The following is a 13,178-nucleotide window of genomic DNA, read 5'->3' on the forward strand; positions in this document are numbered from 1 at the left end:
GACTAAGATGAAAAAATCATCCCGTCCGCGTCCCTGCACTATACTCACGGTTAGGTCAGGTCAGGCCGGTCCCCAGTCCAAAATGTCAAAGCCTAGGTGTCAAATTTGATCATCAACCGTCAACCGTTCCGTCCCGTCCAGAAACGTTACAACGAGGGGTATTATCGTCAACCTTAGTATGTTGAACGAGGCAGTAGGTATTTAGGGTTTTCAATCTGAGGAGCGGCGGCCGAACAAGTTCATCGCTGGTGAGTCGTGCTCTTCTCCGTTGTTGGAATTTCCCCTTCAATCTCCGCGACGGCGACAATGGCGACTCCGACGAGAGCGCTCTCTCAGAAGGAGGCCGACATCCAGATGATGCTCGCCGCCGACGTCCATCTCGGCACCAAGAACTGCGATTATCAGATGGAGCGATACGTCTTCAAGAGGAGGAGCGACGGTGACCACTCCTTTCGAATCCTATTCGCTTTGGATCGTCATGGGTCCTTTTTTTCCTTCAAAATCCTCTGTACCCATTATTTGCTTTTTCGAATTTATACGAAAGTGTAGATCTTGCATCGATTTCAATTGTTTAGACTCCGGTTTGCGAGGCTTCCTCGGCCTTTGGTTAAACCTTTTTTGATTTTATGCAAGGCTTTTCCCGTGTTTAGGAAGACGGGTTTAAAAAACACTTTATTTAATGTAATCACGAGTATTTTCCCTCCTTAATTATTAAATTTCCATCCTAGTCATGATCAACATTTTATAATAGTTATAGTTTTGTGAGTCTTCCTTAGACTTCCTCTCCTTGATGTGCATTGAAGTGTTCGATCTCAAGCTGGATCAAGGCTTTTCCCGTATCTGATAAATGTGAATTTGTGAAGCATTTTTTATTTGATTATTAAATTTGTGAAGCACGAATATTTGATTATTTAATCTGCGAAGCACGAGTATTTTCCCTCCTTAATTATTAAATTTCCATCTTAGTCATGATCAACTTTTTATAATTGTTATAGTTTTGTGAGTCTTCCTTAGATTTCCTCTCCTTGATGTGCATTGAAGTGTTCGATCTCAAGCTGGTTCAAGGCTTTTCCCGCATCTGATAAATGTGAATTTGTGAAGCATTTTTTATTTGATGCGATTTACTGAGGAAGACGGATTTAATGAGAAACCCTCTATTTATTTTATTCTAGAGTAATTTCCCTTCTTATGGTTAGTTGCCTTTGTGATGATTCAAATTTGATCCTAGGCTTGAACGACGCGCTAGAGTATAGTATTTCATTTTTCTGATGGATGTGCATTAGTCCGACTTTCGTTTTCTTGAATCAAACACGAAAGTTCATTGCCAATTAGGGAATAACAAGGATTATTGAATGAACAATTCATGATCACCATCCAGGAATCTACATCATCGATCTGGGCAAGACTTGGGAGAAACTTCAATTGGCGGCGAGAGTGATCGTCGGGATTGAAAATCCGCAAGATATCATCGTGCAATCGGCAAGGCCATACGGTCAGAGGGCTGTTCTAAAGTTTGCTCAGTACACTGGCGCTCACCCGATCGCCGGCCGCCACACGCCCGGCACGTTCACCAACCAGCTCCAAACCTCCTTCAGCGAGCCCCGTCTCCTCATCCTCACTGACCCAAGAACCGATCACCAGGTATACCAAATTCTTACAAGTTTACAAATTCTGTGTAGTTTACAAATTCTGTTTAGTTTACAAATTCTGCATCTTCATCCTTGTTGATGGTTTGGTCGTAGTTCTTGTCATCTTAGAGATGGTGACCTTTCTGTCATCCAGAACCTATCATCTTCCGTGTCACTTAATTAGCGATGACAACGTTGGCATTCAGAAGCCTCGTCGTCATCACCCACTGCTTGGATAATGATGATGATGATGATGATGATGAAGAATTGGTTATTGTCTTCGTTGCCGAAGGCATATGTCGCTTGGGATTTCATTATTGCTCAAGTGGAGAGACTTGAGGCACGGACGAGAGACACGGACGATATCGTCATCCAATACCCACATTATCAATATTCGTCCTAGTCTTTTGTGGCGATGATGAATGAGTAATCATCATCTTTCCACAGGCAAAGGATGAGGTTAATCTTGGTTTCGTCATTGTCTCTTACTGTATTTCCATCCTCTAAAATTTCTGGAAATCCTGAATTCCTCTTAAATTTGAACTTGATCTGCAGCCGATCAAGGAAGCGGCTCTGGGAAACATTCCCACCATAGCCTTCTGCGACACAGACTCGCCGATGAGGTATGTTGACATCGGCATTCCGGCCAACAACAAGGGCAAGCACTCCATCGGATGCCTGTTCTGGCTTCTGGCCAGGATGGTTCTCCAAATGAGAGGCAGCATTCTTCCCGGGCAGAAATGGGATGTGATGGTGAGATTTTCTCTGCTAAAATTCCATCTGTGGTCAGATTTTTGTCTTTGCTTGGATTTTTTCTGAAGCGTTGGGTGTGTCGCAGGTCGATCTGTTCTTCTACCGTGAGCCAGAGGAAGCTAAGGAGAAGGAAGATGAAGAGGTGGCTGCTCTTCCCCCGGCCGAGTACAGTGCCATTCCAGAGTACGCCGGCGGGCAGCTCGGCCTGGGCGGCGATTGGGGACAGGAGTGGGCTGAAGAAGCGGCGCCACCGGCGGCTGCAATTCCGCCCGTTGCTGGCAGCTCTGAATGGGCCGCGCCGGTGCCAGGTAGCTTTTTCTATCTCTGTAGATTAGTTATTTAAAAGCTGAAGTTTCCCTTTTTATGTCTTTTTTTAAACTTACACTTAATGTATTTTTTAGTTTTATTTCTTGCATGTCTTATGATTATTTTCTGTTATTTGCATATTAATTTAATCATGGCTAGGGTTTTACATTTAGGACTGGAGACTGGTTAGACTAGACCAAATTGGGACTGGCTTGGCAGGGAGGATTAGGTCTGAGGGTCAAACCTGACAGGGACGGGAAGAAAATTTGTAAATCTTCAGTTATACATTTTTAGGAAAACATAAGCTTTCTTTTTCTTGCTCCCCCTCACCGTCAAACCATTATTGTTGTGCAGATTGTTTCATTTTTTATGTTCTATTAAATATAATACTTCTGCATTATATGTCATACTTCTGATTCGTGCACTATATGTCAAATTTCTATTTTCATTTTCCACATTTTTGTAAAATTAAAATTTTTCTTTATGTCTACAGCGGTGGCAGGCGGAGAGTGGGAGCAGGTGGAGGCCCCAGTTTCAGCTCCGGCTGTGGTTGGCGGCGCCCCCGTTGTGCAGGCCACAGGCTGGGAATGATGAAATTGCGGTAACCAAAGTTTTGGATTATTTTTTTGCTTACTCGAGGATTCCTGCCTGTTCATCTTTATGTAGATTAATGTAGAAAGTTGATGACTATTACTGTTTGAGTATTAAAGTTCCTTAAATTTCCAGATGACGTAAGAATTTTATTTTTTAAAATAGAAATAAATGACGATCGATCCAATGTTCAGATTTGATATTATCTTTGTATGAGTACTAATCAGATAAATCTAAAGTTGACACAAGGGAATTCAACAAGAGTTCGATCTACTGCCTCTATCGGTTAGATTTCAATAATTGAAATCAATCAAGACGGTAATCTATCTGTTGGAATGAAATTGAACAGTTTTAAAACATTTGAATTCTCTCTTGATTGCTCTCTCACTTACTCTCACACTTTCTCACCTGTCCTCTCTTTCATGCTTGCTCGCTTTCTCTCTCACACATCCTCTCAAGCTCTCTCTCTCTCTCTCTCTTTCTCTCTCTTTCTCTCTCGCAAGCCCTTTCTACCTCCTGGCTTTCTCTTTCTCTTTCTCTCTACCTTACGGCTGTCTGTCTCTGTGTCCTTCCTTGCTCTGTCTTTCTCTCTCCCCTTTGGCTCTCTCTCTCTATCATTCTTTTTCACATGCTCTTTCTATCTCTTGCTCCCTCTCTCTCTCTCATTTAATTCGTTGCACATTATTTGGATGAATTCGATCTGAACAGTGGGCTGGATTCTAAAATATGATCTGACCCTATGAGTTTAATCTTCGATCCCGACTTAAAAAAAATAGCAATGGGCCATGAAAGATCCACTCACCAATCATTTTCTGAAGACTACATGAAACCATGTCTCCTCGTTCATTTGAAGCACTTGGCAAAAACGAAATAAAAAACCCAATGTTATCAACATTATAGGAGGTAAATTACTTACAAAATGAAATTGAGAATCTCCCTGCCTGATCACGTTGGAGCTATACCCTTTTTAAATAATTTTCCTCTTCCTGAACATGGGGCAAAATTACACCCCTCCAGTACTTGAAGTTGGAACGGTCATTTTTTTGGCTTTTGATGGTGAACAATAAAAGCAGAAACCCTAGAGTATTTTCTCAACGACTTACTGAACAGTTTCTCATCTGAAATGAAAATATGTGACATGAAAGAATCGTCAAAGGGATCATGAATTTATAGTTCTGAAATGAAGATTTTTTAGCTTTTAAAAAAAAATTAAGCTCAAGATCACCGAGAATTATATTTTTCATCTCAGACAATTAGAAATAATTGCTAAATAATGAAGAAAAATTAGGGGTATTAATTTGTCATTTGAATTATTTTTTCTCTGATCAAATAATATTTATGAACGTTTAATCTCCCTCAGGGACGTATTGCAGAGAGTGAGCCCGTCCCCTCAGGGACTAGAAGTTGTAGATATAGTTAATTAAAGAGTCAAAAAGTGAGAACAGATATTAAGATAATAAGTTAATAAGATATTTTATTATTATCATAGAAACTATACTTTCCATGTAGATAGGGCAGGGAGAAAGGGAAATACTTATAGAGAGGAAGATTTTTCAGAAGAGAGAAGAAAGTGAAAAATCAAGGAAATGAACATATCACAGTAGTTGTTTGTAAAAATACCTACATCTATAAATTAATCCGATTATTTTTATTTAATGAAAAGCTTAACAATGGTAAAATAAGATTGTCACATGATCAAATAGAATACGAAATTTATGATGTTTTAATTTAATTAAAATGCAAAGATAAATGAGGGGAAATAGATGGAGAATGAAGTAGTCGCCAGCTGTTTGACGAAATGACTGAAAGACAAATGATAACTTTTTATATGGTTTTGAGGTGATTTTTAATATTTTATCGATATATGTTCATATTAGTGTTAATTCTATGAATTTATTGTGTGATGACGTACCAGATTCTACTGCAATGTGGGTGTCACTGTTGCATTTAGAACTCTATCAACAATCACATCCTCCTTCACGTTCACCTTCATGCCTCCTCTCTCTCTCTCTCACTCGTTGGATTTCCTTCCCTCAGGAACACAGACCTGTTACCCCTTCGTCTGAAAGGATGTAAGGACAAATGTGACACAAAGGAGGTGTTGCGTTATCAGGCTTGAAAGACCAAAATTTCAATGCAGCACAATTGATTAATTCATAATTGATCTAAGAAAAAAGGATAATCAAATGTCCTTATGGGGAACTTGTTCCACCCTTCACTTGCTCCTTGGGAGAATACTTTCAAGCCATTCACATGCCCCACATATAGACCTATCTGGGTGAACAAAAGACTCTTCGATATCCTCTCCTTCTACGACTCTTCATGAAGATCTGGTTGATCTTCTCACAATCAAAGGATTGTAGTGGAGTGAGTGGAGTGTGATAAGAAGAAGAGGGTACATATTTGGCTGACATGAGATCCTAAAAGGGGTGCCCCCTTATTTATACTAATTTAAAGCCTTTCACGAAGGTTATTAAGAATAAGGTATATCCACCAGTGAAATTTTAATGTTATGCATATGACCCTGTAGGCCCATGTAAAATTATAGTTAAAAACTTTAATGGCCCAATAAAAACTATTTTTCAAATTTATTAATTAACTATATTGACAAATAGATTAATTCCAGAGTATTGATTTAACTTAATCAAAGGTTTAGTTTGTGGCCCATGGTGTAACAAGCTACACCTTGTGCTCTAAAAAATTCAAATTAGTGTTTAAACTCTCTCATCGAACCTCCAAATTGCATGCTTTTTTGCTTGATCAATTCCATGATCGCCAGATGTCATAAATCAGGTCATTTTCAAAGCATTGATTTTGAAAAGTGATAATAATTTTATACCCTGTACATAAATCTCCATCTTTATAAGAGATTTATCTTTTCTTAAAACTTAGTTACCATTTTCAGTATCAATCTATAGAAAGTCAGTGCTTTGAATATTTTATTCATTTTATTCTTACTTAAAGTTATAAAAATATAACAATTTCTTATAATAGTTGTATGATATCCTTTATGAAAATATAAAATGATAAACATTCATGAAAAAAATAATATTTATGTTGAGTTGCCATTTATTGTTTTTTGTCTGAAATATAGAAAATCATATCCACCAGTGACATTCATTTTTTAGTCATATATTGGGGACACACTTCACCAACACTTGTTGGTTAATTGTTGTCTGACATGTTGGATCCTGCTACAAACCATGCAAGCTGAAGTTCTCCCTCCTAGAACCGTCCCACAGTCATCGTGACAGATTAGATGCTTCTTCCTTTACAATCAAGGAAGTTATCCCTCCCAGCATCATCCTATGCTCTCTGTGCCACACTAGACGTTGCTATGGCCACAGGTTGTCGAACCTATGAAGAATTTATTCTTTCTGTCCTTATGGATAAAGATACCTTGTGCTATAATACCATGTGAAGAATTTCAAGTTTCCCTAACAAGAAAAACCCTATATGAGAAGAAAAAAACAAGAACATTTGACACCATTTCTTTTATAGCAGGCACTAGTAAATGATTAGTGGGATAGAGTACGTGACCTGACACATGATAAAAATTGCTGATATTTTGGGGCCTCAATCGACATAATCTGAACGTGATCTTCCAGCCAAATTCGGAATTGAAGATGGATCTGAAAACCAAAAACGTACACAAACCAAAAATTCACATGCTTAAAGTAATGCTTTCTTTGTTTCTTGAATGGGCATCTTCAAGGCATTCCGATGCTATAAACATCCATGAAATCTCTAGAACGCTAGATCTCCTCTTTTTATCCCGCAAATTATATTTCTAGAAATGTAATTTTGTCTCTATCTAATCTTATCTGAATCAACACCTTGGAAGAGGAAGATAATAAAGAGGGATGGAACTCAAAGATAACTAGCATTGTTTCATTCAAATAAGGGTTCCCCTCAATTTATACTATCTAGGGAAATTTTCAAAAACAATCTATCTACTATCATTTAATCAAAGTCGCCAAACTTAAAATATATCCACCAAAGTCTAAAAATAGTGCGTCTGATACTCTAGGCCCTTGTATCAGTCTAGTTAACTACCTCAAAACCCTAGTAACCTTTATTTGGCCAACCTTATTAATGAAGTATATTGCATATATATTAATTAATGAAAGATCAATTTAACCAAATTGATTGGCCAAGTTGCCAGCCCGTGGGGTGCCAACATATACCTCTTACACTAAAAGATACAAAGGACTCTGTGAAGTCTCAACATATGCGCGAGACACCCGAATGACTTAGGGTATATTATCATAAAAGCATACTCAGTGATTCTAGTTAGCATTGATACATGGATAAATCATCGAAGAACACCTTTTCTGATATTTACAATACCATTGGCATCTAATAACACCCAGTTGGCATCGGCCATGGAGGGATAGAGTGAGAAAGCAAGAGAGATATCAAGAAAGGGAGAGTGTAACATGGTGAGATGGAAAGAGAGTGAGTGAAAGAAAGAGCAATCAGGTGGATACCTGATAGGGTACAAAACAATGAAGAATCAAAAAGGGGGGAATGGACGGCAGAATAAGAAAACTATTTAATATTTTATGATAAAAAGTTTGGGTTTGCATAGATAGCAGTTACCCTATAATTTTGATAGGATGTCAGCCATCTGTTCATTGATTATCATGGCATAACCATGGTGAGGCAGGCAGATTGGCCTTTGAAACTAAAGGAACAAAGCATTTAACTGATGGTAGCATCAGACATCCATCTTGGCACCAAAGACTGTGATTATTAGATGGAGTATTATTGCATTTCATTTTTCAAGGGGAGAAGTGATGATAAAATGCTTAAAAGCCTAATATCAGGACCCTCTAAGAACCTAATTTTGATCATTTATCTTAAATTTTAATGCTATACTTAATCAAATCTCAAGTTGTCCAATGATTTTGGGATTACTAGGGCTGATTGATTCCAGAAACTTTGATTGTGTTGCAGAAAACTACATCTTCGATTTTGGTAAAACACGGGAGAAAATTCAAGCAGGGTGAGAGTGCTCATCTGGATATGGAATCTACAATGTATCATCATCCAATCGTCGAGACCATATAGTTAGAGGGCCCTCCTGAGTTAATTAAGAATTTTCTAGAAATTTAACAACTTCTATCGATTATCTTGTGAAATTTATCGGTTAATATTATATTATTTTTCACATTTGAAATTATTTTTAAAATTAATTAAGAATTTTCTAGAAATTTAACGACTTCTATCGATTATCTTGTGAAATTTATTGGTTAATATTATATTATTTTTCACGTTTGAAATTATTTTTAAAATTAATTAAGAATTTTCTAAAAATTTAACGACTTCTATTGATTATCATGTGAATTTATCGGTTAATATTAAATTATTTTTCACGCTAGAAATGATTTTAAAATTAATTAAGAATTTCCTAGAATTTTAACGACTTCTATTGATTATCTTTTTAGTTTAACGGTTAATTCTATATTGCTTTCGATTTACAAATGTTTTTTTAAACTAATTAAGAAATTTCTAGAATTTTAACAAACTTTATTCGTTATTTTTTTAATTTAACGTTTAATTTTATATTATTTTTCACAACAGAATTGATTTTTAAAATTAATTAAGAATTTTCTAGAATTTTAGCGACTTCTATCGATTATCTTTTTAATTTAACGGTTAATATAATATCGTTTTCAATTTAATTTTTTTTAATTAAATAAGAATTTTTAAGAAGTTTAACAGAATTTATTCATTATTTTTTGAATTTAACAGTCAATTTTATATCATTTTTCAGATTAAAAATGATTTTTCAAACTAACTTTTAAAAATAAACAAAACTTCGAAATGTTCAAATTTGTGCGATGTGTGGTGCGGATTTCCTCACGATACCGCACCACACACCGGCAAGCGCACCGCACACGCTACTCTAATAACGTGACATGATCCAAAAAAACCATTCCTAAACACAAAAAAGATGGACTCTGGTATGCTTCAGTCTGCAAAATATTTCTATCAACAAGAGAGAGAACAAGAGAGAGAGTGTGAGCACCAGGAGGACAGATCAGATTCCAATTGAGCTCATTTCTTTCCAATGGGAACATTAGATCAACTCAATCCCCCAATTATTTCTATTACTATTACTGTTCCCTACTAATGATTGCTCTTACTAGATAGCATTTCCTTCCCACTTTTACTGTTCCCTACTATTACTGTTACTATTACTATTACTGTTCCCTACTATTTCTATTACTATTACTGTTCCCTAGATAGCATTTCCTTCCCACATGATAATATTATTTCTAGACTTCCTATCGAATCCCTTAAATTTCAATATTAAAAAAATATATCTTATATAATTGGGAAATTGAGGAAAATTAAATACTCAAACAGTCATCGTCAAAGACTCTCTACAGTAATCTAAATAAAGATGAACATGCAGGAATCCTCGAGTAAGCAAAAAAAATAATCCAAAACTTGTGTTTTAGGAATTTCCTCATTCCCAGCCGGTGGCCTGCACCACGGCGGGGGCGCCGCCCTCGACCGCCGGAGCTGCAACAGGAGCCGCCACCTGCTCCCACTCTCCACCTGCCACAGCTGTAGACATAAACAAAAAATCAAAAGCAAATTCAAATGTGCATAGTGAAAACAGAAATAAGACTGGTACAATGAATTGAAATGCACAAATTATAATTTTACACATTAAATAATACACAAAATTAAATCAGCTAAGAAAAAAAAATACAGGGGGGTGACCAGGAAGGTATGACTTTTAGGAATTTCTCAAAAAAATATAACTTAAAGATTTAATAATTTTCTTCTGTCCCGGTCCAGTTTGACCCTAAATGGAGGGCCTAAGATCCAGGATCTAGTCCAACTGGTCCCGGAGCTAAATGTCCAACCCTAGCCATTATTAAATTAATATGCAAATAATAGAAAAGAATCATAAAAAACTTAAATAAATCACAATAACATAGTGCAAACATTCATTATAAGAAAAAAGGCATAAAAAGGGAAACTTCAGCTTTTAAATAACTAATCTACAGAGATAGAAAAAGCTACCTGGCACCGGCGCGGCCCATTCAGAGCCGCCAGCAACGGGCGGAATTGCAGCCGCCGGTGGCGCCGCTTCTTCAGCCCACTCCTGTCCCCAATCGCCGCCCAGGCCGAGCTGCCCGCCGGCGTACTCTGGAATGGCACTGTACTCGGCCGGGGGAAGAGCAGCCACCTCTTCATCTTCCTTCTCCTTAGCTTCCTCTGGCTCACGGTAGAAGAACAGATCGACCTGCGACACACCCAACGCTTCAGAAAAAATCCAAGCAAAGACAAAAATCTGACCACAGATGGAATTTTAGCAGAGAAAATCTCACCATCACATCCCATTTCTGCCCGGGAAGAATGCTGCCTCTCATTTGGAGAACCATCCTGGCCAGAAGCCAGAACAGGCATCCGATGGAGTGCTTGCCCTTGTTGTTGGCCGGAATGCCGATGTCAACATACCTCATCGGCGAGTCTGTGTCGCAGAAGGCTATGGTGGGAATGTTTCCCAGAGCCGCTTCCTTGATCGGCTGCAGATCAAGTTCAAATTTAAGAGGAATTCAGGATTTCCAGAAATTTTAGAGGATGGAAATACAGTAAGAGACAATGACGAAACCAAGATTAACCTCATCCTTTGCCTGTGGAAAGATGATGATTACTCATTCATCATCGCCACAAAAGACTAGGACGAATATTGATAATGTGGGTATTGGATGACGATATCGTCCGTGTCTCTCGTCCGTGCCTCAAGTCTCTCCACTTGAGCAATAATGAAATCCCAAGCGACATATGCCTTCGGCAACGAAGACAATAACCAATTCTTCATCATCATCATCATCATCATCATCATTATCCAAGCAGTGGGTGATGACGACGAGGCTTCTGAATGCCAACGTTGTCATCGCTAATTAAGTGACACGGAAGATGATAGGTTCTGGATGACAGAAAGGTCACCATCTCTAAGATGACAAGAACTACGACCAAACCATCAACAAGGATGAAGATGCAGAATTTGTAAACTAAACAGAATTTGTAAACTACACAGAATTTGTAAACTTGTAAGAATTTGGTATACCTGGTGATCGGTTCTTGGGTCAGTGAGGATGAGGAGACGGGGCTCGCTGAAGGAGGTTTGGAGCTGGTTGGTGAACGTGCCGGGCGTGTGGCGGCCGGCGATCGGGTGAGCGCCAGTGTACTGAGCAAACTTTAGAACAGCCCTCTGACCGTATGGCCTTGCCGATTGCACGATGATATCTTGCGGATTTTCAATCCCGACGATCACTCTCGCCGCCAATTGAAGTTTCTCCCAAGTCTTGCCCAGATCGATGATGTAGATTCCTGGATGGTGATCATGAATTGTTCATTCAATAATCCTTGTTATTCCCTAATTGGCAATGAACTTTCGTGTTTGATTCAAGAAAACGAAAGTCGGACTAATGCACATCCATCAGAAAAATGAAATACTATACTCTAGCGCGTCGTTCAAGCCTAGGATCAAATTTGAATCATCACAAAGGCAACTAACCATAAGAAGGGAAATTACTCTAGAATAAAATAAATAGAGGGTTTCTCATTAAATCCGTCTTCCTCAGTAAATCGCATCAAATAAAAAATGCTTCACAAATTCACATTTATCAGATGCGGGAAAAGCCTTGAACCAGCTTGAGATCGAACACTTCAATGCACATCAAGGAGAGGAAATCTAAGGAAGACTCACAAAACTATAACAATTATAAAAAGTTGATCATGACTAAGATGGAAATTTAATAATTAAGGAGGGAAAATACTCGTGCTTCGCAAATTAAATAATCAAATATTCGTGCTTCACAAATTTAATAATCAAATAAAAAATGCTTCACAAATTCACATTTATCAGATACGGGAAAAGCCTTGATCCAGCTTGAGATCGAACACTCCAATGCACATCAAGGAGAGGAAGTCTAAGGAAGACTCACAAAACTATAACTATTATAAAATGTTGATCATGACTAGGATGGAAATTTAATAATTAAGGAGGGAAAATACTCGTGATTACATTAAATAGAGTGTTTTTTAAACCCGTCTTCCTAAACACGGGAAAAGCCTTGCATAAAATCAAAAAAGGTTTAACCAAAGGCCGAGGAAGCCTCGCAAACCGGAGTCTAAACAATTGAAATCGATGCAAGATCTACACTTTCGTATAAATTCGAAAAAGCAAATAATGGGTACATAGGATTTTGAAGGAAAAAAAGGACCCATGACGATCCATAGCGAATAGGATTCGAAAGGAGTGGTCACCGTCGCTCCTCCTCTTGAAGACGTATCGCTCCATCTGATAATCGCAGTTCTTGGTGCCGAGATGGACGTCGGCGGCGAGCATCATCTGGATGTCGGCCTCCTTCTGAGAGAGCGCTCTCGTCGGAGTCGCCATTGTCGCCGTCGCGGAGATTGAAGGGGAAATTCCAACAACGGAGAAGAGCACGACTCACCAGCGATGAACTTGTTCGGCCGCCGCTCCTCAGATTGAAAACCCTAAATACCTCTTTCAATATATACCAGGGTTGGCGATAATACCACCAGCGGTAAGCTTACTGCTGTGACGAGACGGATGACGGCGGATGATGACTATTTGATGGATGACGTTGACGATGACGTTAACCCTAGCTCTCTGTGGGTAGTATTTTCTGAGCATGGGAAAAAAAAGTTTTGTTTTGTTTGTTTGCGAACAAACACAAACACGAAAGGGAAAAAAGGTGACGCTGACAGTTATAGTGTAGGGATGCGGAGGGGACGGTAATTTTGTGCGTGGATGAAAAAAATGTCCCGTCCAGGACTTCAGACGATTGACCAAACGAAGAATCGTCCGGCTGTCCCTGGATGGGACTATTGCTACGTCCATGG

The 13,178-nt window shown here is 38.5% G+C and overlaps 2 protein-coding genes across 2 annotated transcripts; one reads left to right on the forward strand and one right to left on the reverse strand.

Annotated features, from left to right (window-relative positions):
- Positions 1-204: 204 nt before the first annotated feature.
- On the forward strand, positions 205-3,417 carry LOC144711036 (small ribosomal subunit protein uS2-like). The gene is made up of 5 exons (XM_078584948.1): positions 205-439; positions 1,379-1,641; positions 2,184-2,381; positions 2,467-2,689; positions 3,181-3,417. Exons 1-5 carry the CDS (start codon positions 307-309, stop codon positions 3,276-3,278), a joined length of 915 nt encoding a protein of 304 aa, XP_078441074.1. The 5' UTR covers positions 205-306; the 3' UTR covers positions 3,279-3,417.
- A 6,210-nt stretch (positions 3,418-9,627) lies between these two features.
- On the reverse strand, positions 9,628-12,809 carry LOC144711016 (small ribosomal subunit protein uS2-like). The gene is made up of 5 exons (XM_078584910.1): positions 12,576-12,809; positions 11,374-11,636; positions 10,631-10,828; positions 10,323-10,545; positions 9,628-9,857 (listed from the first exon to the last, which is right to left on the reverse strand). The coding sequence occupies exons 1-5, from the start codon at positions 12,706-12,708 to the stop codon at positions 9,757-9,759; spliced, it is 918 nt and encodes a 305-aa protein (XP_078441036.1). The 5' UTR covers positions 12,709-12,809; the 3' UTR covers positions 9,628-9,756.
- Positions 12,810-13,178: the final 369 nt, after the last annotated feature.

The sequence above is a fragment of the Wolffia australiana genome, chromosome 13 (assembly GCF_029677425.1).
Source record: "Wolffia australiana isolate 7733 chromosome 13, ASM2967742v1".
Classification (NCBI taxonomy): Eukaryota; Viridiplantae; Streptophyta; class Magnoliopsida; order Alismatales; family Araceae; genus Wolffia; species Wolffia australiana.